The 26840-nt window shown below is 33.7% G+C and overlaps 1 protein-coding gene and 1 long non-coding RNA gene across 4 annotated transcripts; one reads left to right on the top strand and one right to left on the bottom strand.

Moving 5' to 3' along the window:
* The first annotated feature begins 6061 nt into the window (after positions 1–6061).
* LOC146944046 (GDSL esterase/lipase At5g45920-like) lies at positions 6062–25681 on the top strand. Its single transcript, XM_085742433.1, has 5 exons — positions 6062–6311; positions 6889–7070; positions 10571–10625; positions 24891–25055; positions 25310–25681. The coding sequence occupies exons 2-5, from the start codon at positions 7031–7033 to the stop codon at positions 25464–25466; spliced, it is 417 nt and encodes a 138-aa protein (XP_085598559.1). The 5' UTR covers positions 6062–6311; positions 6889–7030; the 3' UTR covers positions 25467–25681.
* On the bottom strand, positions 7314–9056 carry LOC146944047 (uncharacterized). Of its 3 annotated transcripts, XR_015025833.1 has the most exons (4): positions 8925–9056; positions 8651–8824; positions 8125–8558; positions 7314–7766 (listed from the first exon to the last, which is right to left on the bottom strand). It is a non-coding gene; the product is annotated as an uncharacterized LOC146944047 (long non-coding RNA). The 3 variants fall into 3 exon arrangements; XR_015025832.1 differs by lacking the exon at positions 8925–9056 and having other exon boundaries at positions 8651–8841; XR_015025834.1 differs by lacking the exon at positions 8925–9056 and having other exon boundaries at positions 8205–8558; positions 8651–8841.
* Positions 25682–26840: the final 1159 nt, after the last annotated feature.

The raw sequence follows: 26840 nt of genomic DNA, 5'->3' as shown, positions 1-26840 counted from the left end.
CATAAGATTTACATCTACCTTCTCTCCCCAACTTGAATCAAAATACACCCTATTTGAATGTTCCTTTACTCTAAGGCAAAAGGGACAAATACCAATGAAAGTTTAGGGTTCAACAATTAAAAACAACTCAGAGTCCTAAAGTGCGTCAAAAATGAACTGGATATTGAAAAGTTTTAAAGGCAAATTCATCAAGCATTGTGCTTATGAATTGACAGTTCATAATTGAGGACTCCGATTCATTTGGCTCAAGTGGGTTAGCAAATACTCGCTCTTCTCACAAGGTAGGCTATTTGTGGTCAAGTACGTTTCTCTCATTAACAAAAATATGCCTTGATCACTTCCATGCCTTCACACAATTTTAAAACAAATATCGGATTTAAAATAACACAATTGAGTTAAACAATGAATCCGGTCTCCTTGCATATGTACAAACATTTGAGGTTTCCTCACTTTTAGGCTAGTACTACGTGGTTCACAAACAAATAAATTATTGTAAAGAACTAAATGAAATGAAATTTGCACAAAGTACTCGTTCCATATTCGAGTAAAAACCTAGAAAAACTGGAAACTTGTACCTTGGCTTTGTGCTTTAATCACAACTATGAATCATTATCAATCATCTGCGATTTGAAATTAAGCAAGAGTGATACAAATGAAGCTTCCATGATTCTCAAAACAAAATGAAGTACTTAATCAACAAAAAATGCTAACACATTATTCAACATAAAACATAGTACTAATAAAACAAAATACGAGTTCATGTGCCAAAATGAAACAAACAACAGAAGCAAACTAGTGTTTAAAGGTATCAAGAAAGAAAACAAAAAACCAAACTATGCTTGCTCGCAATTGCGAGCTGTTTTTACTCGCCATTGCGAGTTGTGTCAGTTCAGGATTCTGCTCTCTGTTTAACTTCTGTTTTTGCTGTTTTGATGCATGCACATGACTCCTAGACTTATTATGCATTAAAACAGTAAATGAATTGGGTTGCCTCCCAACAAGCGCTTGTTTAACGTCGTTAGCTCGACGCCTTTTTCGTTAGGGTGGCCAAAATGAGACGGACAACACATCATCCTTTGTGTTCCTTCTCTGTGGGAGGAATTCCATGAACTTTAAGTACAGATGATGTGGAGTCCATGTCCTCCTTAACTTTGATTTGAACAAGGCGAAAATTTCATCAATGACCCGGTCAATTTCAGCCTTGCTCACTTTCTTCCCCTTTTGTTCAAATGTTTCTTCCTTGCTAAGTAACCGTTCCTTTCTCTCTACCACCTCTATCACTTCTCCGCTATCAACAGTTTTGTCCTCTTCAGTAAATGACCTTTCTTGAGGAAGTTCGATTTCATGTGGTGGACCACATTCCTCTATTATTGCATCTTCCTCAAGTTCAACAACACCTTCTCCAACAATCTCTCCGTCATGAGTGGATTGAATGTTGACTTGATTATCCATGATTTTAGCTTGAATCATCTCCAACTGAATTGATAAATTCCTCAATCTTTGGTTGGTATTTTGCATGTTTATCATGGATTGTTGCATGAAGATATTCAAAGTATTTTCCACATTGGTCATTCGTTCATCTTCAAAAGGATATTGCTGATGCTGTTGATATGGTTCATACTCGGGTGGAGTGTAGAAGTTGTTATAACCATGATCAGTCATGATTTTGTCTAGGTGATGATCTGAAATGGAAACAACTAACAAGAAACTTTTCTTTGTTTATCAAAGAGGGGTTAGTGGTAACAACTATTAAGTAAAGAAAAATATTTACGGAATATGTACGAATACTTAAAACAATAAATCAATCGTTCTATCTATGATATCTAAACACCAATCCCCGGCAACGGCGCCATTTTGATGAAGTAGTTTTGCATCAAAAACAAGATAAGTATTTGTATCGTCTCCACAGGGATTAGTGCGACATCACGGATATTTCAACATCAAATATCATTCTAAGTAAAAAGGGTGATTGTTTGTTTGAATTTACAACTATGTTAACTAAATGCAAAAAGTAAAAGATGAGATTAATAAGGATTGAAACTTGTTAGGAGTAGCGTTCCTTAACCAAGCGTCACACGTAAACTAATGATTCATACGAATTCTAGCTTTATAAACAACATTATCACAATCAATTCTAAACTATCCTTCGTGTCCAAAGCGATATAATTAATTCTAAGGTATCGTTTAAACATTCGTGTCCAAATCCCTTAAACGATAACAAAGTCGATCGAATAACCCAATCGACCGTGTCCAGCTTGATTAAGTATCCGAAAGCATTTAACTCTTGATTGTGGTGATTATCACAAGATTAACAAACTTGTCAAGAATGATATAACCTAAGATATATTGCTACTCTAGCTCTAGATTCAAGAGTTTGTGTCCAAATCATCTTGAATCTCATTGAAAGCATTAACACAAGAATAACAACAATATTGAATATAAATTGCTAGAATCATATTTTGCAAGATCAAAAGATTACATGTTAGCAAGAATCAAGTACCTCTCATCCCAACAAAGAGTGTTTAGCTACACATCATCATGGAAGCCTTGCAAGGATGGATTGAAAAGGAAGGAACCATTACACTTGTGATGTCTCAACAAAGGAATAAGGATCCAACTTCCAAAATCACTCTCACTTCATATGATCTACCCTATTTTCTCTCTAAGATATTACAATGAAAACTAAGAGAAAAGCTATGAAAAACTAACTAAGTTACTAAGACTAATATGAACTATATATCTCTCTAATGAAATTCTAATAATATATAATATATCAAGCCCAAAATATCTAAATAATATCTAACATAATATCTAACATAATATCTAAATAATATCTAACATAATATCTTCCAAGAATAGCAAGTGGGCCACTTGAATTGAGCAAACCGCCTAACTTACGCTAATAGCGCCAAAATCGCTAATAGCGAAATTTCTTTAAGCTCCAGATACGCCAATAGCGTATCTCTCTGGACTTTGACACTTCTTTGAACACGCTAATAGCGTAGAACACGCTATTAGCGCCATTTCTTCAAGCTTGCTGGACAGCTTTTACCATTTTGCACTTTTTCATGATGAATTGGACTTTGATCAGTGTCTTAAGGCTAATTACTGCACAAAAGGATAGAGTAATGATAAGTAAAGCGTAATAAGGCATTTAACGCTTATTTCTCGGCTTTTCCTTCAATTACTTGCAAAGCAAGCAACAAAATGTGCTTAAAATATAACATGAATTTAACACTTTTATGACACTTATCACTCAACTAGTTAATGAGTTTCACCAAAAGACAAATATTTAGAAGAACTCAAGTTCAATTTCTAAGTGAAGCAGTCTTTGGTCAAACTATACTTACCTTGTACCGAACTCATGATTACCATGATCCTCAGAAATTGGAGGGTTAACAAATACATCATGCCGAACTCTGGATTACCATGACCCCTGAAAATCGGAGAGTTAAAAAAAAACACATAATACAATATTTAATTTTTTTGCCTAAAATATGTTTTAAATCATAGTATGTTTTTATTTAATACTATAATTTATCCTTAATAGAAAACTGTATATTCCCTTGACCAAAAAAAAAAGGAAACTATATAGTCCTTGTCAATTTTTTATCTATTCGAATAAAATTTTCAAAATAAAACTTGATTGTGTTATATTTTGTCAAAGATTTTTTTTTTTTTTGACTCAATATTTTGTGAAAGATAAAGAAATGAATGACATGAGATTTTAATTATATAAATAAGATTAAAAAAAAAAGCATGAGCTTCAGCCTCTTTGTAATAAAATAAAAAAATCACAACAACCCTTGTCCTCCAGTTATCTACAATTGCTCGCCAACAAAGACAACTCCCCAGACTCCCACCGACGAAGACGTCTCACCTTCAATTTATTTTTTATTTTTTTGGATGATGATAGCAACCAGCAAGTGTTTTAAAAAACTAGTTACGAAATTAAAAAATAGAATTTTTTTGGTAAAAACAACAAATTTTAAACTTTTTAAAAGTATTAAAATAGAGAAAGGAGAAGAACTTCTGAATATACCTCATGGGTTTTCATTGATTATTACTGAATGTTACAAGTTCTTCTTGAATAAGAAGATTCAATGATGTATTTATACAATGGAAAACCCAAGGAAAACTCTTAACAAACTAACCTAAAGTATAGGGAAAACCCCAACTAACTATCTAAATCAATGAAACTAATTAACCAAATAATAAACCAAAAATACAAATATATTAAGGACTAAACTATTATATTTATTAAAAAGCTAATTTTTTTTTAAAGATCAAAATAGAATATATTACCGTCAACAGACTATCATCCCAGCACAAGGTGTACCGGAGAAGCTAAGATAACAAAAAATTTACAACACACGTTCAAAAGTATGAAACATAGGTTAACCAGTACCCAAACAAAAAACAGGATTTTGGCACCAATTATAAAAACTATAATGAATAACAACAAATTTAGCCTTACCATAAAGAGAAAAACTTGATATTCTCCACAAGTTGAAGAGGAGAATTTTCTTTATCGATGAATATCCTGTCGTTTCTCTCCTTCCAAATCACCCAAGAACTAGCAAACCAAATCAGATGCATGAAAGAACACGTTGATTTAGCATATCCTCAAGAGGTACCAAACCGATAGAAATGATCCAATAAATTAGGAGGATCCGTTGTATAAACGCAAAGTCAAGTCCTAACAAGTTGCCAAACCTGACCAAAAGACGACAAATTAAAAATAAATGATTCTCTAATTCCTCTATGCCACAACCACTAACACACAGTTGCGACTCATAAGGAATGATCCTTCGTCGAAATAGATTCACTCTAGTTGGCAATCTTGTACGGAAAAGACGCCAAGAAAAAACTGAGACCTTCAAAGGGACATATTTCCACCATAAATGAGCCGCAGGAACAACAACAGGGGTGGGTGACTTATTTGTGAGGATCCGATAAGTCCCACTGGCCAAAGACCCAGCATCGGGAGCCCATAGCCACACATCAACAGAATCAACCTGCATTTCAATAGTCAGCAAAAAATTTCTACACTCCTCTACCATCTCCTCCTCCCACACCCATAATCTCCCTCTCCACTTCCAGGCCTCCCCTCTCTCACCCCAACAATAACTAGTTTACAATGAATAAAAACAAATTTTGGGTGGTAGTCGAGGTTTGAACCCCAACAACCTTGCATATATTATGCGTTGTCCCTACCAACTAAGTTAAGCTTATTTTGTAAAAAAAAAATAAAAATTATATGTTAGTTTTAATCAACATAGATTGATTAAAATGTAAGCAAAAATAAATCAACATAGATTGATGTATTTGATACAAATTTTAAACCAAACACATTAGTTTTTCTTGATATTTTTTTTATTTATATTTGAGACTGAGGCATTATCTAAAAAACGCTCTTTAGCATTTCTCTAATTTCTTTTATTTCTTACTTCCCTCGCACTAAGAGGTCTCCAAGGATAATTTCTTATCTTTGAGTCAATTTCTTTTTTAACATATCTGTGTCTGCTAAATAAATAATTTTCTTTACCTTTATTAGGGATGACAAAAGAATTCGTACGCACAAATATTTATGAATAAAACTTGTCACATGCATGAAGCGGATACTTTAATGTATATCCAAAGATAAAACTAATGAATATCTCAACTATATATTAATTCCTAACATTTCTTTCCAACAAGTATTTAGTGATGCAACTCTTGCGCGAATTTCTTGATCAAACTTGGACATTCATGAAAGTTAGGTGTGACATTTTGATAGACTCCCCCATTAAAATTAAAGACTGTGTTGAAACTTGATACCCCATACCGAGTCAAAACACAACATAAAACTAAGAAATTAATTTTTTTTAGGGAACTAAGAAATTAACTAAAAATTGAAAGCTCAAAAATGTCATAAAAAATATATACATGGAACTCACTAGGCGGAATTTTCATTTCCATCACATTAAGTTTATCAATCAATTAAAACCTAACCCAAGTTCATTGCAATAATTAATCATATTATATTGGGTTCATTTTAAACATTGCGTACATTATTTCCATAAAAAACGAACTGATTTCGAAATCTTAATTTTTTTACTAATGCCTCAACACAGGTATCTTGCTATGTTGACTATATAATGGGTCGTCCTTTCTTCATTTCTTCATCTTCACTCATGAAACACACACACACACACTTGTATAACAAAACATGACTAAGAGGCCACAAATATATCTTTTCGGTGATTCAATCACTGAAGAATCGTGTTGGAGGATGGGGTGCTTCTCTTGCCAACTATTTCTCTCGTACGGTAATAATTCATTCTTGCTTTAAGTGACCAACCATGTTTCCATGTCATTTCATGTTTTTTCTCTTGATGGTTATTTTTCCAGATTTTGTAATAGATTGAAATGAAAGTGATTTTAAATAAAAATAAACAATGTTTTTATTTTTCGTTATGGTTTACAAATCATTCAAGTTGAAAAACTATACATGTTAAATTAGATTTTCATTAATATGATTTAAAGAAAGATAGATTCAGCAATCGATTGATCCTGGTAAGATATTTGAGCCTCTTAAATATGTGGTCAAGAGTTCAATTTTTAGTTCATACTATGGAAAATATTTGTTAGGAGAGAGAATCCGCTATATCTGTTCCATATGTTTTCCAACATAGATTAGTCATTGTTAAGCAACTTCGTACTAATTTCATGTAACCAAAAATAATTTTTTTTTTTATTTTCAAAAACTAATTAAAATAATTGTTACATTTTCAAACTATTTTTTTTTTTTTACCAAAATGATTTTTGAGAAAGTACACAAACATAATTAAAAGATCAAAAGTGATTTTCTCAAAATATTTTTAATCAAATGAGCTCGTGTGACAGGCTGATGTGGTGTTCAGAGGGTATCGTGGGTATAACACACGATGGGCACTGAAGGTGTTGGAAAGGGTTTTTCCAGTATCACATGGCGGTGACGAGGGAACCGAAACTGCTCCAATTGCTTTGACTATTTTCTTTGGGGCTAATGATGCTTGTCTTCCTAATAGATGCTCTGTTTTTCAACACTAGTCTTTTCACCCGTGCTGCCGCACGGGTCATATATAGTTGAGAACACTATTACTTGAAGAAATAAATAATCCGCTATTTTAAGTGTTTATTGTGAAGGTAACACGGTATATTTAACATAACCGTATATATTTATTGAGAAGCTAATACGGTATATTTAACATACGTTCAATAACTTCGTAGATTAAGCCACGAAATTGGATACACAACTTGTCAAACACAATAAATACGGCGATTAATAATGGTGAACAAATGTCAAACACAATTGATCATAACAAAATGCTTAAAATATGGATGGATTTCGTCCATATTTGCAATGACATGAAAATACGGTGACTTAGGTCCCAATAATAGTCAAGTAGTGCATTAATAGTACATAACTTAATTGATTTATTAAGCTAAGCTTGTGAGAGAAACACAAAGCCTGCTAGAAAGGCTCCCCACAGTACTGATAACCGAAAAGCCCAGGCAGAAAATCTGCTCCCTAACAAAACCAAAGTCCCATGCAACAGTCCCTCCCAAAGCTAAAAAAGGAAAACCATAGGTATCAAACTGCAGCACATCACCACTGCCAACACAGTTGAACCACAGACAGCAGTCTGCCGTCCGAAAACCGCACCAGTCACAACCTCAAAGCTTTTGTCTCACTAACCACAGACAACTTTCTATTCCATTGTCTTCTGAATAAGTTTTACCTGAAACAAAAACATAATTTTCTATAAAATTAGCATCTCCAAAGGACCAACTCCTAATATTTATTAGGATATGTACATCATCGTCATCACATAAAGTAGTATATTGATTTGATATCCCATGGAGACACTTCTTTCTTTCAGATGGGACTGAATCGGCAAACAATGTTCTCTAAATGAAATATCGCAGTCAAAGAAAACTATCTTAAAACTCAATTCATATTACTTGCTACTTGAAATAATATGAAAATGGGAGACATAATACATGTAGAGCAGAATGTGATGAAGAACGGGCAATGCCTAAACAGATCAAGGTAATTGAAAACACAGCATAAATTTTTCAGGAAGGTGGAATACTAACCTGAACAAATTGCTTTTTCAGACTTGTTCAGTAATTTGATCATGTGTGAACAATTCAATCAAGGAAACATCATCATTTACTTGATCGGCATTAATCCCCTCCTGGTTGAATTCAATCCTATCTTGTTTGTGCTCTATATCAATAGGAATTGGAATGCATATTGTCATTCGCTCCAATGTCAATTTCCATTGGATTGTTGTTGTCTGCCATGCCATGTATTTCAAGAACTTTCTCCTCTAATATAGTTCTGCCTTCTATGTCCTCTTCATCATCATCATCATCATCATCATCATCATCATCATCATCATCGTCATCAATAATAATAACATCCTTATTCTGAAAAGAGACATCACAACCGGACTCCATCATTTTCCGTCCTTTGTGGTTGATATCATGAGTGTGATTTTCCATGATTATACATAAACTGAATTCACCTGCACAAATACGGAAACAGCCAAATAAATTAATCACATCACAGTACGACTATATTATATAACAGTTTGTTGTATTTCAGTTTCGCATTTACCTATATCCATGGCAAAGCAGCAGGTCAGCCAAAAAAGCAAAACAGTTTTCACCATAGACATTGAACAAACTACACATTGCGGAAAACTTCTTTATATACCACATTTGATGTAGTATTGATGCAATTACCATCTTCATCAATCGCAGATCATCCAAGCTACTCAATTTGACATGTCTAAAAGGTAACATGAAATTGATCAATCTTGAAACAGAGCTCATGCAAGAATGAAATTGGAAGTGTGAACAAAAATTAGATATCAAAACTCAAATCTTACTTTAACTACAAATATATAGCTTGTTTGGTTGTAGAATAACAGCCTTAGCACACCTCGAAACACACACCAATTAAAATGCAAAATAGTTTTCATCAAAGTGAATGCTTTTAAGGGCCATCTATCCTCCAAACAGCAACATATATTTCACTGCCAAAAAATGAGAGGATACACCGAACACGTACCTGATAGTTAAATTCAAAACAATTACTATACAAATAACATAAGAATCACAAAAATAAGATATGGCCATATTATGTAAAAAAAAAATATGAATCCAATAGGATGACCAGAGCATTTTTTTAATCTTTTTTTATCAGGACAATTGAAAATATTCAACTGTGCTGCTGCAGTAGCTAACTTCTTCCCACCTGATGCAAGTAAAAATGTGATTACCAAAATCAGGAATCATCTTCATAAATCACAATATTACATACACATTGCAGATTCATCTAAACCATCCTTACTGAAGCTCTTCTGACCAGAAAATTGTGTTTATGGTTTAACATCCAATCAACAAAAACATGGAGCAAAAAGGAAAAACTATTTTCATTCTAATTAAAGTCATAATAATAACAAAATAAATTTTGCAATGACATTGTCAAATAAAATGCACGTGAGGGTAAGAAAAATTCTAGTTAACAGTAAACCCAAAATCGTGAATACCAAAAAATTGACAATCTAATAGCCAAGCACAATTATCCTCCCAAGAAGGAATAAAGCTCATGTCATTTTTTGGCATTCTCTGCTATAAGTGTAATGTTCGGTGTCCCATTCCCCAAGTGCTTCTAGTTACCAACGGTGTTTCATCCAACCAAAGGCTACTTATTAGAGATTCGTGACTAAAAATGCTATCTAGCAAAAGGGAATCTTTTTCCAAAAGAGTTTTAAGTTGGGATAACCTTGAATTCTCCTCTTAACAGCTCATGAAACTTAACCTGTTCATTTCAACCTCTTTGTACCAACCAACATAATGATAAATCTATAGAAAACCAGAATTTTGTTATCGAAAAGGATTTCCATTCTGAAAATCCAATATCCGTTGGAAATCGTCACTGACAGGAAATCGTCGCGGAAACAACTACTTGAAATATTTTAGTGAAATTGAGTAAAAGAGCGATAACAACTACCTGAGAGGAAATCGTCGCGGCGAGTGCGAGGGAAAGAGAAATCAGTGCGACGACGATCGGCAACATTGGACTCATCTTAGTGTTCGTCGTACTGGCGCATGGCGTTGGTGTTGAATGAACGGGAAACGGAAGAGGCAACGGGACGGAGAGAGCTAGAGAGGAGGCCGTAGGAGAAAATCCACCGCTGACGGTGGCGGTGGAGTCGACGACGGTGAGAGATGAGAAGAGAAATAAGACTCTGAAAGTAGAAAAGACACGGAAGAGAGTGAAATTTTCTTCATTGGCATGGAGAGGGAGTGAGAGAGAGATGATTGTATTGAAACTAAGCTAGCAGAAAAGAGGAGTGTCTTGATATGAGAGATATGGAATATTTTTCAATGTATATGCCGTTTTCCAATGCAAGATGGATAAGAGAGAAATTGAAATTGAAATTGAAATTTCAAACATTTGGAGCCAAAATATTAGGTTTAGGGTTTGACAATTAGGGTAAGCATGTTTGCTAGGATTAGATATAAAGGATGTTCCTCTTCATGAGTACAAGGACAACCTTCGCTCCATTGTCTCCTTTTTTAAGGTAACTTGGTAACAAGTTCTGATTTCTTCAATTATTATTTTTGTTTATTATTTATTTCTTCAATTACTAGTATGGATACCCGTGCCAAGCACGGGCTAGAATTTTTTCATATTTGAGGGAGATAATGTTGTGATGTATCAAATGTAAGTTATAGTCTAACATTGAGTAGAGGATTGAAGGTTGAACAACATATAAGTGAAAAAATTCATACACTTGGTGCCTTAAAATATTGGGTGAAAATGTGGTATCATTCTTATTTGTGTGGTTCCTCTTTATTCGATTCAACTTTGTGGGAAAAGCGGGAGAGATTCAAGGTGGTAGATCACATATGCAAAGAGTCTCATACTTGAAGAAGAGATGTTAATGTGTCAATTGTGAGTTAAAGTTTTGCATGAACGCTAGAGTAAATTTTAAAGAACATTTAAATGATATACCCATATACCTAGTTAATTCCTTAAAGCTCTATATTGGATGGAATAGTAGATTTCGAAGAAGGTATCAGTAAAAAGACTCATATACTTGATGCTATAAGATATTTTGTAAGGATGTGGTATCAATCTCACTCGTGTGGTTTCTAGTTTACTGTGGGAATCATACCCAGCGTAGGATTCCTTGGTAGTTCCAAAATTATGATGAATTTTTTTGTTAGTTTTTGGATCCCTGGTAGTCCCCCAACAACTCAATATATTCCGTATACTTTCACAGACAAAACACACACTCCTTAATTTTTTTCCCTTATCATTTCTCTTATGTCAAAATTCATTTTCATACTATATTTTTATTCAACTTCTATTATTTTAAATTCCTTTAATTTTGATATTAGGTGGGATGTAACAATCGAAAAATGCAGATGTGTTATGTTGAGTTTAGAAAATACATGCTTATTAAACATTTTAAAATTATATTGAGTTTTTTTAATTAAGTCTAATTTGTTGGTAAAATAATTACTCAAGATTCCTCAATTCCTTCAACAAATCTATAAAATTAACGACAATTCGTATTATTCACTACTCTCTTATGCACAAAACACACTGCATATTTTTTTCTCTTATTATTTCTCTCATATCCAATGTCCTTTTTCGTATTCATTGTGTTTCTTCTAATTTTCTTTATCTCTTCTCGTGAAAGAAAGGAACATAAACATACATCCACGAAATAATCATCAACCCAAATTTTTGAACATGTTGTGTCTCTATTTTACTTTCCATGACCGTGTCACATAATTAAGAACACATGTAATCACACAGTTTGTTAAAATATGGTAACATTTTCAAGTGTGAGTTAACATTCTACATATTGGATGAAAGAGTAGATTTTGATCAAGATAGAAATGAGATGACCCATTTACCTAGTGCCTTAAGGTTTTTTGTGAAGACGTAGTGTCAATCTAACTTGTTTGGTTGCTATTAACATAACATGATTATCCAACCTAATGTAGGCTCTATTGGAAGGCCTAACATTATGATAAATTGATTTGTTAGTTTTTGAATGTCATTTGTTTGATTTTTTTTATCTTAAATTTTAGTTAGTAGATGTCATTCGCTTTAATGCTATATTTTTTATTCAAACTTAATATTTTTTTCAAATTCATTTACTTTTGGCATTTGATGGGATTTTACATTAGACAAATGCAGATGTATTATGCTAAGTTGATAAAATACATGCTTATTAAAAAAATTAAAATGATATAACACTTTTTTTGGTTTAGTCTAATTCTTCTTCTAGAAAATATTAAATTTAAGTTTTTCCATGTTGTTCTCTTTCATACCATTTATTTCATTCAACTTGTATTATTTCAAATTATTTTATTTTTGGTCTTTGGTAGGATTTAACCTTAGAAAAGCACTTTTATGTTATGTTAAGTTGACAACATACATGTTTATTATACATTTTTAAATGATGTGGTTTGTTTTTAATTGAGTCTAATGTTTTGGTAAATTAATTATCGAGAAATTCTCAACCCTTTCAAGAAACTCATAAAATTACCAACAACTTTTGAAAAATGTGTTTCATAATGTAATTCCAATAATCAAGAACAATTAAACCAATAAACTTTTTTCAGTAAAAAACCAAGATGAGAGATGGTTCATGTATAAGGAATATGCTATTTATCATGATTAATTTGAATTAAAAATGAATTTTCTACTTCATTGTGATTTCCGACTCTAAGGGTTTAATCTAGTGGTAAAAAGAAAAACTTTGGATTTAAAGGTTCCAACTCATGACAGAAAACCCATTGCATATCTTTTTCTCTTATCATTTCTCTCATAATCAATGTCCTTTTTCGTATTCACTTTGCTTCTAATTTCATTTATCCCTTCTCATGAAAGAAATGGGCGTAAACCTACATCCTTGAAATCACCACTAACCCACATTTTTGAACATGTTTGTGTCTCTATTTTACTTTTTATGACTACGTCACATAATTATGAATGCATAAATTCACACACTTGATTAAAATACGTTAATGTATGAAGTGTGAGTTAACGTTCTACATATCGGAAGAAAGAGTAGAATTTGATCAACATATAAATGAGATTACCCATATGTCTAGGCTTTAAGGTTCTGCGTGAATATGTAGTGTCAAATTAACTTGCGTGATTGCTATTGACCTAACATGATTACCCAACCCAATGTAGGCTCCACTGGAAATCCCGACATTATGATAAACTCTCAGGATTTAGTCTAGTTAATTGTGATTTTCCAACTCTCAGGGTTTAATCTAGTAGTAAAAAGACAAATTTTAGATTTAGGCTAGTATCATTGGAGATAGATGAAATCATATTTCATACCTTTCACAAAATCAACATTCGTCGACATATTTTTTTTATTAAAAATAAAGTCAATATGATTTTTGTTTCTTATTTTATTAACTTCATTAAATATTATACCTCAAAAATCGTTAGTGCAATGATCATTAAAGAGTTATCCCATGTACATTTTTATTTATAAAATTAGACAAAAAGGCATTAAAAAAAGTGTTATTAAAAGACTTTTACATGCATTATGCTATTAAAAGGACACGACATATATACTTTAAAAAAAATTTAAAATACAGACTTTGTAGAAAATTAGTAAAATTGGAATTTAAAAAATCACCGGTTATTGCTCAAATTTAATTTTGGGTAACATTCGATTCTTCTTCAAAACTTTATTATTATTGTTTCTATAATTATATGATTTTTCCATTTTATTGAATAATCTTTCCTAAAAAATGTTTTTGATTGATCTTTTTTCTTTTATAATATGCTAAAATTTAGGCTTTCATTTTGAATCAAAAAGTTGAGATTTTTCATTTTTAATTTTTTTTTAAATTTACAATTTGAAAAAAAATTTATAAAATGTTTAGATGAGTTAGGCTTCGGAAGCTCATCAGGGTCAAAACAAATCTCATGGCTCGAAGAGCATTTAGAGAGGTACTTGTAAATCATTCACTAAAGAAGTCCTCGCGCAAGCACACCATAAGTTAAATCAATTACCTTGCAGTTAAGTCAATTCTTTACCAATTGAGTCTACCTTCCTTTGTAATGGTACTATTAGTAATTTAGTATTAACTTATAAAAAAATAATTTAAAGACATGTTACCATATTTAAAAAAAAAACATGATAGCAAATATTAATACTAATAATATCATTCAATTCTCCTTTTAAATATTGTTGTTATTACTATTTCTATAATTATATGATTTTTCTGTATTGTTAATTTTTTTTCTTTGGCTTAAATGTCACTTTGGCCCTGTAACTAATTTTAAAGTTTAATTTAGTCCCATAACTTTAAAATTGGTCAATTTAACCCATAAACTTATTTTAAAATCTCAGTTTGGTCCCTTAATTTTAATATAAGTCAAATTGATCTCTTAGCTTGTGTAAGTTAGTGCAACTTGATCCTTTATCGTATAACCAGATTAAACTTTGTTAGTATCATTAACAAAAAAAACACCATTAAATAGAAGCAAATTTATATGTAGTACAAACCTATGGAATATCATCTTTTAAAAAAGGAATAGGTGTAAAAATATGATGACATATTCAATTTCCTTATTTTTAGAAAAGTAATAAAGACCGTTTAGTGGAAATTATATTGTTGTATATTGTATGATTATTTTTAGGGAAAATGATAATGAGCATTTATTCCCTAAAGTAATAATAATGGGTATTTAGGTGTCTTTATATTTTTTTTTTGTTATCCTTATGGTTCCTAAGAGAAGAGTTCAACCGTGACGTAACTAAAGTTTGAGTTTTCGCAAAAAAAATCATTTGATGGAGTTCATAAACAACTTGAGCCAAAATAAGTGATTTTCATATTTATTTTTTTAAATTATTATGATTACGATTTCAAAATCAATCAATTTTAATTTTTCAAGTTTGGAGAAGTGTTTTAAAAGAATTGTTTTTCCGTAGAAGTCAAGGATGGAACAAATATTGTGGAAAGAATTAAATATGGAGTCATTTTTAAACCATTTGCGATTATAAGTTTTAATAATAGAATTGATGCTCCTTAAAAAAAAAGAATGAATACAAAGATATGGTGTTGAATAAAACATTAATATTTTTTTCTAAAAAAATTTAATAATTTAATAATCATTAATTAGAATATTATTTTTAATAATAGTATGAATTCATTTAAATATTTCATAAGGATGAAGGAAATAAAACTAAAAAAATCAAAAACATTATACACTAACACAAGGTCTTGTTTTTGTTTTTTATTTATACTCCCATTAATTAATTAACTTTGTCCACTCAGATATCTATTTGTTTTAATTATAAAATATTAGTTTTGTTATTGTCGGTTTTAAATAAATCAAAGGAGCCATAAAAACAATTTTTTTTTGTTATCTACAAAAGAAAACAGAAACATGAATAGAGATTCGGTCAAAAACAAAGAATATAGAAAAAAGCACCAAAAGAAAAATTTAAAAGAAAATATGAGTAGAAAATAGCAACATAAGAAATCACAATAAAAAGTAACATGTCATTAAGAAATAAACAAATAAAAGATAAAAGAATGGGGTTGAAAATAATGATTTTTTATGGGAGGAAGATGTAGATGAAAATAATGAAAAACAAATTGTCTCTATATATAGGAAAAAAAATCATGTCATTATCAATTTTGATTGGCTCATGAAAAGTAAATGAGTCATTGATCCATTTTGATTGGCTAACAAAAAGTAAATGATTCAATATTCATTTTGATTGGTTGACAGAAAAACATTAAATGAGATGAAGAGCAAGAAGATGCCACGTGTACTATCGCTTATAGAGGTATGCTTTTGTATTATATAAAGATTTATTATTGTTCATTCATAAGAGAGATAAACATAAATGAAGAGTTAAGGAGACCGGCTTTTAAAATAAGATTTTTTTTTTTTAAATCAAGAGTTAATGAAACCTAATAACGGGTTTATTTATTAAAAAAAATCTATCATGTGCAACTTTGATATTAGAACTTTTTTTTTTGAAAGAAATGTGCAAATTTGATATTGGAACTTATTAATTAGTGAGTTGGGATCTGATTCCTCTAAAATGAAAAACTCAAAGTAAAATATTAAATCAAATGTAGAAATAGTAGGTTCATGCAAATCAACCATTAAAATGTAAAATGTCACCATTATATGATAAATCAAATGTAGAAATTGTAGGTTCATGCAAATCATAAGTTTGTTATTAACAACTCTTAACTAGCTTCTTAATTTTGTTTTTTCTTTAGGTTTAGGCTCTCTTTTGTTCTTGAAAAAACAACTTTTTATTTTCTGACTTTACTCTTTAGCCACTTTAAATGTTTAGAATTTTGTTTGATGACGCTTAAATATTTTTTAATTTCAATTATAGGCCTCTTGTATAAATAAATCATATAATTGGTTACTGCAACTTTCTTTTGAATTTCAGAAGCGATGACTATTAGAGATACATAGTTTGGTTACAAGTAGTACTAGTCCTATTAGTATATATAAGTGTAACCTCCCCATAACTTTCTCATTGTGTAATATCCAATTTCTATCAATACAAAGAGCTTTTCTATATTTCTCTCTTTCCGTCCATGGATGCCATGTTTCCTAACATGGTATCAGAGCAAAATTGGTATCCACCTTGAAGGATTTTCCGCTGCATTTTCTCGAGAAAATTCAATTTTCTCTCTTTCACTTTCTTTCTCTTGTTTCATTTTCCTTCATTTTCTTTTCTTCCATGATCGTTTTCATCGATTTCTTCAACTTTCTTCTTGATTCTGTTATAATCTCAACATTGAGATTCAGTTTTCTTTCTTTTCATCTTTGTCCTGTACTCAAAACCAGTTCCTGTTATTGTTTCGTTCGATCGATTCTTGTTCGATTCGTAATTCCTTCGCGATTCCATTCTGTATTTTGCCCCAATTTTCTAGGGTTTGCAATTTCGTGTTCCTCTGTCTCTTGTTTCTGCACTAGTTTTTTTTTCTTCTGTTCTTGCGATAGTGATTCTGTTTCTCGCAGTTCACAATTCTGCTTCCGTTCTGCAATTCGGTTTCGATTTTCGAATAGTCTTTGATTCGATATCGATCTGGTTTCTCTTATGTCTGTTTGTTTTTGAGCGATTGCTTCGCTTCTGTTGCGGATTCGTTGTGAAAACCACACCAATAAAAACTTGATGTGTGGAGCAAATTAATACCAAGCAATCAATTGAAGCGGATGACAAAAATAAAACAAACAAAATAAAACAGCAAGAGAGGAGAGAGAGAGAGAGAACACGAGAATCTGTTTACCCAGTTCGGTCTAATGATGACCTACTCTGGGGGAGAGAGCAGCTCTCCGTTCCACTATAATGATATGAGTTTCTTTACAAAGAGATGTCAGAGGGTTACAAGAGTCAGTCTTCAAACCTAATTCTACCCAAAGTCCCAGCCTCTTCCCGTGACCAAGAGACTCAATTCTAATAGTGCTTTGTTCAAGGTGAATCGAAAACAAACCCAACCCTAGTGTTGTTGCCAAGAGAATTCTCTATAAACCCTAGTTTTTTTATGTTGGCTTCTAAACCCTGTTTTCAACTCTCATTTTCATCTGATACAAGGTTTATATTAATAGTAAAAGTAACCCTTAAAATATGGAACAAATCTGCACTGAAAATACGTTTTCTTTATTTCCTTCAGCGTACCATCGTGCCACGTTACGATTCCATCGTGGCACGATTTTTCCAGTGCTTGCCTCAGGATCTGAAACCACCAATCGTGGCACGTTGCTCTCCATCGTGGCACGTTGCTTCTGAAATTCTGAACCTGATTTTAAGTTATTCTGAACCTGATTTTAAGTTAACTCTTACAATTCTCCACCTTGACTTCAAATCAGTGATGATGCCAATTTAACCATCAATCACCTTGCTGCTCTCTCCAACGTTCATCTATTCTTCAATGAAGTTAATCAAGTCCAAGCAATGCTTGAATCTTGATCTTGGTAATGATTTGGTGAACATGTCTGCTGGATTTTATTCCGATGCCACTTTCTCCACCATGATCTCCTTTGTCTCAATCATGTCTCTAACAAAGTGCAAACGAATGTCAATGTGTTTTGTTCTTTCATGATAGACCTGATGATTTGCCAAATGAATGGCACTTTGGCTATCACAATATATCTTCACACACCCTTGATTAATCCCCATTTCTCCAATCATACCTTTCAACCATATGGCTTCCTTGACCCCTTCAACAAGGGCTATGTACTCTGCTTGAGTTGTTGAAAGAGCGACAACTGATTGTTAATTTGCCTTCCAAGTTACTGCTGTACCGAACAAAGTAAACACAAAACCTGATAGAGATTTTCTAGTGTCTACATTACCTGCATAGTCCGCATCCACATATCCTTCCAAAGCATCCCTTCCTGGTTGTGACCTTGTATACTTCAGACCACCTTTGAAAGTCCCATTCAAATATCTCAGAACCCACTTCAAAGCTTGCCAGTGTACTTGACCCGGATTTGCCATAAACCGACTTATCACACTTATTGCATAGGATAAGTCTGGTCTACTACAAACCATACCATACATGATGCTTCCAACCCCACTTGCATAGGGAGTACCCTCCATCTTGCTTTTCTCTTCATCGGATTGAGGACATTGCTTTATTGACAACTTTGTGTGATGACCAAGAGGAGTGCCAACGACTTTAGAATCTTTCATTCTGAATCGCTCCACCACTTTCCTCAAGTAACCTTGCTGAGATAAGAATAGCTCACCTTTGTTTCGGTCCCTTATGATATCCATACCAAGTATCCTCTTTGCATTACCAAGATCCTTCATCTCAAATTCATCATTCAATCTTTTCTTGAGCTTCTGAATCTCTTGCATGTCAGAACTTGCCATAAGAATATCATCTACATAAAGGAGAAGGTAGAGAATGACTTTCTCATTCCTCCTCATCATGTAAACACAACTATCATAGTTGCTTCTCATAAAACCAGCCTTTATAAGGAACTCATCAAACCGACGATACCACTGCCTTGGACTTTGCTTCAACCCATACAAAGATTTCTTCAACAGACATACTTTTAACTCATCTTCTACGAAACCTTCTGGTTGTTGCATATAGATATTTTCTTCCAACTCTCCATGTAGAAATGTGGTCTTCACATCCATTTGTTCTAACTCAAGATCATACATGTTAACAATCGCCATAAGTACCCTTATAGAACAATGTTTTACCACCGGTGAAAAGATTTCATTGTAATCAATCCCTTCCACCTGAGTAAAACCCTTTGCTACAAGTCTTGCCTTATACCTTGGTTCTTCGACCCCTGGTATACCTTCTTTCTTCTTAAACACCCACTTGCTTCCCACTACCCTTTGATTCTTAGGTAATGAAACAAGTTTCCAAGTCTGGTTCTTTTCCAATGAAAGTATTTCCTCATTCATTGCCTTCAGCCAGTCCTTGCTTTCATTGCTTTCTAATGCTTCCCTGAAGTTCTTTGGTTCCGAGTCTTGCAATTCTTCAGCTGCATTCAAAGCATAACATATGAGGTCAGCATAACCGTATCTAACAGGTGAATTAATTTGTCTCCTTATCCTATCTCTTGCTAGCTGATAGTCAGGATCAATTGTTTCTTGGCCTTCACTATCATCAGGTACTGGAGTCTGATCCTCCCCTTCCCTTTCATCAGTGGTAGGCTCCACCTCAAACTGAATTTTCTCTACCCCCGTTTCTGAGCTTGTATCCAGGTCTTTGCACTTCATCCCCATACGGGTCTCATCAAAAGTAACATCCCTGCTTATAATAAATTTTGATCCTCCAGGTTCCATCTTCCACAGTCTGTAACCTTTCACACCTTCAGGATAACCCATGAAAATACACTTCACAGCTCTAGCATCAAGTTTGTCCTGTCTCACATGAGCAAATGCTAAAGCTCCAAAAACTTTCAAATTAGAGTAGTCTGCCGGTCTCCCACTCCAAACCTCCATAGGTGTCTTAAGATCTATCCCTGTTGATGGACATCTGTTAATCAAATATGCTGCAGTACTAACAGCTTCTCCCCAGAAACTCTTGGACAATCCAGCTCCCAACAGCATACACCTCACACGCTCCAACAAGGTCCTGTTCATTCTTTCAGCAAGACCATTCTGTTGAGGTGTGTATGCCACGGTTCTATGCCTCTTTATACCTCGTTTCCTGCAAAACTCATTAAACTGCTCTGAAACAAACTCCAGGCCATTGTCAGTTCTCAACACTTTCAGTCTAGTTCCAATCTGATTTTCTACAAGTGTATGCCATTCTTTAAATTTTTCAAAAGCGTCACTTTTATTCTTCAGAATGTAAACCCATACCCTTCTAGAATAGTCATCGATAATAGACATGAAATATGAACCTCCCCCATGAGTTTTAACTGATGCTGGACCCCAAAGATCCGAATGAACATACTCAAAAGGCCTACTAGATTTATGCACACCCACCCCAAACTTCACCTTGTGTTGTTTGCCTAATGTGCAATTATCACAGAAATCTAGTTTGTTCAATTTTTCATTCCCTAGCAAACCTTGTTTAGCTAGCTCAACTAAACCCCTCTCACTGACATGACCTAACTTCAAATGCCACAGTTTAGTTATGTCCAGAGTGTCTACACTAGCAACCGATGCATGACCTATAACAGTGGAACCATCTAAAATATATAAACCATGTATTTTAGACCCTTTAGCTATAACTAATGCACCATGAGAAATTCTCATCATACCACGTTCAATTCTAGTACAATATCCTAGACCATCAAACATGCTTATAGATATTAAATTTCTCTTAAGTTCAGGAATATACCTCACATCCTTCAAAAGGAAATCACGGTCATCAAACATTTTGAGACGGATAATACCCATACCTTGAATTTTGCAAGCCTTATTGTTACCAAGGCGAACAACTTCACCTTCTTTCAGCTCCAATGTTTCAAAGTACTCCTTTCTCGGACAGATGTGATAAGAGCACCCAGAGTCCAAGACCCAGCCCTTTTCAGGTTCCCAACTTGTCACAGTTGGTGCTCCAGCACTCTCATAACCTTCCTCTTCACTTGCAATCTGAACGGATGGATTACCACTTCCATTGCCCTTTCTCTCCGGACAATCCTTCTTGAAGTGACCATAGTTGTGACAAATAAAACATTTGTACTTTGTTTTATTATCACCACCCTTTGACCTAGACTTTGATCTGGAATTCTTGCCTTTCCCCTTTCCTCTGTTTTCACTTCTCCCCCTTGAGACATTCAAGCCTTCTCCACTATCATCAACCTTCAACTCTTTGAACTTGGTTAACTCTTTGGTTCTCAAAGCTGCTTGAACTTCCTCCAAAGTGATAGTGCCTTCTTTGCCATAAAGCATTGTATCCTTGAAATTCTCAAAGGACTTAGGTAAAGCACACAGTAGGTGTAAGGCTTTATCCTCGTCATCCAGATTTACATCTGTGTTCGCCAAATCATCAATAATCTTATTGAATTCCGTCAGTTGCTCCATTATAGGTTTTAACTCCACCATTCGGTAAAAGTAGAGTTGTTGTTTCAGACATTGTCTATGTGCCAAGGACTTGGTCATGTACAATGAATCAAGTTTATTCAACATAGACACAGCAGTAGTCTCCCTTGCTACCTCTCTCAACACCTTATCACCAAGACACAGAATGATAGCACTGACCGCTTTATCATTCATCTCCGTCTTCTCTACAGGTGTCAGATGCGCAGGCATCTGTGCTTCTCCCTTCAATGCTTCAACACACTTTTGTTGAATTAGAATTGCCCTCATCTTTACCTTCCACAACCCGAAGTCGTTACTACCGGTAAACTTTTCAATATCCCACTTCGAACCCATGATACCTGGTTATTGATTTGACCTTGGCCCCACGGTGGGTGCCAATTGTTACGGATTCGTTGTGAAAACCACACCAATAAAAACTTGATGTGTGGAGCAAATTAATACCAAGCAATCAATTGAAGCGGATGACAAAAATAAAACAAACAAAATAAAACAGCAAGAGAGGAGAGAGAGAGAGAACACGAGAATCTGTTTACCCAGTTCGGTCTAATGATGACCTACTCTGGGGGAGAGAGCAGCTCTCCGTTCCACTATAATGATATGAGTTTCTTTACAAAGAGATGTCAGAGGGTTACAAGAATCAGTCTTCAAACCTAATTCTACCCAAAGTCCCAGCCTCTTCCCGTGACCAAGAGACTCAATTCTAATAGTGCTTTGTTCAAGGTGAATCGAAAACAAACCCAACCCTAGTGTTGTTGCCAAGAGAATTCTCTATAAACCCTAGTTTTTTTATGTTGGCTTCTAAACCCTGTTTTCAACTCTCATTTTCATCTGATACAAGGTTTATATTAATAGTAAAAGTAACCCTTAAAATATGGAACAAATCTGCACTGAAAATACGTTTTCTTTATTTCCTTCAGCGTACCATCGTGCCACGTTACGATTCCATCGTGGCACGATTTTTCCAATGCTTGCCTCAGGATCTGAAACCACCAATCGTGGCACGTTGCTCTCCATCGTGGCACGTTGCTTCTGAAATTCTGAACTTGATTTTAAGTTAACTCTTACAGCTTCGTTCTTGTTTGTTTGTTTTCTTTATTCCCAACTCATAGGGTTTGTGAATCAGTTTTGATTGTGATTTCTTTTTCTCTCAATCTTCTTAATCCCAAATTTTAGGGTTTGCAATTCCAATTGCTTTTCAGTTCATAGAATCATCATAATTCAAGGTTTTGTTTCGCATTTTCGCATCTATTCCGCAATTTGGTTTCAAATTTTTTTGAAGGAGAATCTTTCTCTGATGTGTGGTGCTCTGTGCATTGATATTCATCTTTCTATATTGCTGCTCATGCCTCATATTCATCAGCGCATGATTTGTGACTTTTGTGCTCACAATATGTTTGTGGAAAGTTCTCCCTGAAAACATATTGGTTCTTGGTACCACTGAGTGATTTTGCAGCCGTTGTTCAAATCCTGTGCTGCAATCTATCCAATTGATGCGATTGGTATTCACTATTCAGACTTGGTTTCATTCAGTGATGTGATGTGTATGTACTCTGCTACTCATTTGCATATGAGGATCTTTGTGTTTGGTATTATCTCTGGTTGCCGTAATTTCGCCATCATCGCTGGCATTTTTGAGCTTCTACATCAGGATTATTACTCATAGTTGGAGGTTGCTTGTTCTCCCTAAATCCTGCACGCTTGGTGCTATTAATTGGAACCGCATATGCTATGTATTATGTTCAAGTAAAAGTGGGATGGCTTGGCGTTTTCCTTGCCATAAACCTTGCATTTCTTTCAAATGACATTTTGAATTTTCTGCTTCAATGGTTTGATAATGTGAGTGAAAGTTCGCAACCTGAAGAGCAGAAACGTGTTTGCTTAGTTGAAGCGGATAATTGCAAATGTTTCTTGAATACAAGCCTCGTAACACAGTGATATTGTGGGAGTGTTGGATTCCTTCGTTCTTGAACACTGGATTATTTTTGAGGTTACTTTTGGTGTGTTGAGGTAGCTGGTTATGATTGAGCAGCTAAATATTGTTGATTAAGCTTGCGTTGGATATATACTCACAAGTTGAGTTGGTTTTGAGTTGAAGGTGATACACTGTTGGCAGCTTCAGTTTTTTGCCAAGTATTCTTGTCCTGGATCGTTATCGGCATTTGTTACTTGTTTCTTGGTTTAGAGTGGTTTAATTTCTGCAGTTTGAAATTCAGCCTATTGTTTGCTTTTGGTTTGTCTCTTATGGTGACAATTGAAGGCTATTTTCTTTGGATATTTGTTATGCTTCATTCTTGGAAGCATTGGTTTTTTGGCCTATGGTTTGAATGCATCAACATCGATTTGTCTTTTATGGTTTGAAGACACATCACATGGCTATGCATCTTTATTGGTTTGCTTTTGGTTTTTTCTTGTCTCGGCTTGGCATAGGAGGGCATCACTTTTATCTTTGGAAGCTTGGTCTTGTTGCTTCATGGTACCTTTGGTGTGAAGTTTGTTCAACATTTGACCTCCTTCCATTGTTGACTATGGCTCTTCCTTGCATTTGGTTTTTCTTGTCTCGGCTCGGCATTGGAGGGCATCATTTTTATCTTTGGAACCTTGGTCTTGTATATGACCTCCTTCCATTGTAGACTATGGCCCTTCCTTGCACTTCTTTCTTGTTTTGTGCTTCTATCTTGAGTGATTGAACACTCTTGATGGTTAAGCGTTGTGCCTTAATTGGCTTTGTTGATCTTGGCTTCTACCGGATGGTGGTTAAGCGTTGGTTTGATGCTCCTTCCTTCAATTGGTTCAACCTTGAGTTGTGGTTGCTTGTTGGATGAGCACTTGTTTGATACTTTTTCAGCCGATGTATTTCCGGCATCTTTCCTTGTATTTTCTCATTTCAAGTTGGAAGTGTTTTGAACACCTTCCAACTTGAGGGGGACTATTAGAGATACATAGTTTGGTTACAAGTAGTACTAGTCCTATTAGTATATATAGGTGTAACCTCCCCATAAGTGGGTTAACTTTCTCATTGTGTAATATCCAATTTCTATCAATACAAAGAGCTTTTCTATATTTCTCTCTTTCCTTCCATGGATGCTATGTTTCCTAACAATGGCCGTCAACTAATGTTGTCCTCATAACTCCTCCTCCCATAGATGAAGAAGCACGACTTAGGTAATGTTTCATTGACTTTTTTCCTTGATTTTGTCATTGTTTTTATTAGGTTTTCTTTGTTTGTGACACAGTCACACACACGTATAATTCTATAGAAGTTAATCATACTTAAGAATTTCTAAAAATTTATTGTAGTTATTTGTTTGTGAACAATCCGGAGGGGCTTCCTGAAAGGACAAATGAAGCTGCTGGTGAATATGCTAAAGCATGCATTTCTGTGGCCAATGAGTGTCAAATTCCTTTCATTGATCTTTGGACTAAAATGCAACGGTTCCCTGGATGGGAAAAAGTTTACTTGAGGTTTCCAAAAATTTTACCTTCTTTGTTTATCTTCTCTTACAATACTTTGGAATCTTGATATTAGTATTTACCATTTAATTTAAAATACTAATGAAACATGATGGCTTTGTTATAGTTTGATTAAATATGCAAAGATAATTGGAAAATCAATTACCATACAAAGTCAGTTTTGATGATGCTAATTAATCAAAGTATGTGATGCTATGGTATTATAGTTTTGGTTTTGATATATGATTATGTTAACTTAAATGCAGTGACGGTTTGCATCTCACTAATGGAGGGAATCAATTTGTGTTTGAGGAAGTAATAAAAAAACTAAGAGATGAAGGTGTGAGTCTAGAATCTATGCAGATTGATCTCCCCCTTTTAGCTGATATTGGTCCAAATGATCCACTGAAGGCATTTCTGTAGTAACAACTAACAAGATCATCATGTAGTACACAGGGGTGTTTCCCTTTTGGGAAATTACTGTATTGGTTATCATTATTATTGAAACATATGTTATATTTGGATTGTACTTTTGTTGTAAGGGTTCTCTAAAAGTGTCTTCTATTTGTTATGCTTTAGTGTCAAGGAACTAGATTGAAGTTTTAACAGTTTGTATAATGCAACTGGAATGAAATAAAGTGGCGTGAACAAGTTGGAATGGAACACAATTTTTAACTCTGTTTGGATATTTCATGACAGACAATACAAATTTCTCATTATATTGTTTAGAAAGTGGACTGAATAAAATGAGTCAAAATTCTTTTATTTCATTTTTATCCTTTTTAAAAAAATACTATCATATAAATGTTGATAGTTTAATTCAAATTTTGGTGTATAAATAAGTGATGTAAACAGTAAGATTCATTAGTATTGTGATCATACTATTCTCATAATAGAACCTTCTCAGTTAGGGTTGTTCTTTAGAAGGTGCAAACAACTCTACATAGGGGTGGCAAAAATGGATGGATTGGATGAATATGGATTTGGATCCTAATGGATGGATCAAAAAAGGTCCATTAATCCATTACAATCCACTATTTTTTTTCCTTAAAAAAAACCATCCAATCCATCCAATTAGAATAAAGTTCATCTAATCCATCCATTATTAGATTTTAATGGATGGATAATCCATCCGATCCATAAATCAAAGTGTATTATTTTTTATAAACCAAAATTCCAAATATAAAATAGCTTATTCAAAAAAAAAAATTCTTATACAAAATAGCTTATTACGATCTCTTTTTAAAAATCAGCTTATTTATGCAAAACAACTTATTACGATCTCATTTTAAAAAACAACTTATTTAAAAGAGCTTAGTTATGCAAAACAGCTTATTCGAAACAACTTATTTATGCAAAACAGCTTATTAGGATCTATTTTTTTAAAACCGCTTATTCGAAACAACTTATTTATGCAAAACAACTTATTAAGATCTCATTTTAAAAAACAGCTTATTTATGCAAAACACCTTATTGCGATCTCATTTTTAAAAACAGCTTATTCCAAACAACTTATTCATGCAAAACAGCTTATTACGTAATAATTTCCTAATATTTTCCTTAAGGGTACAGAAACCCCTAGGCAATCTTTTGTTCTTGTGCCAACATTGTGAAATGTCCTTGCTGTATTATATGAGAGGTTTTAACAACTTTGTTTGTCTCACATTTTTATAATACATACCATCATTTAAGTGTAAAGAGACTAGCACTCTAACCGTCTTAAGTCTGAACCGTGGATTTAACTCATTTGGTACTTCTTGAGCCAGGTTTAGATAGAATTCCCATGAAGCTCTTATG

This window comes from Medicago sativa, chromosome 2 (genome assembly GCF_051527215.1).
Source record: "Medicago sativa cultivar Bolivia chromosome 2, Bolivia_mono, whole genome shotgun sequence".
NCBI lineage: Eukaryota > Viridiplantae > Streptophyta > Magnoliopsida > Fabales > Fabaceae > Medicago > Medicago sativa.
This window is presented reverse-complemented; position numbering and strand designations above follow the sequence as displayed.

Bases quoted from the DNA above. Each gene is read 5' to 3' on its own strand.
- LOC146944046 (XM_085742433.1), top strand. From the start codon at position 7,031: ATGATGCTTGTCTTCCTAATAGATGCTCTGTTTTTCAACA. The intron at 7,071-10,570 runs CTAGTCTTTTCA...AGATATAAAGGA, and splicing joins AGATGCTCTGTTTTTCAACA to TGTTCCTCTTCATGAGTACA. The intron at 10,626-24,890 runs GTAACTTGGTAA...AATTTATTGTAG, and splicing joins CCATTGTCTCCTTTTTTAAG to TTATTTGTTTGTGAACAATC.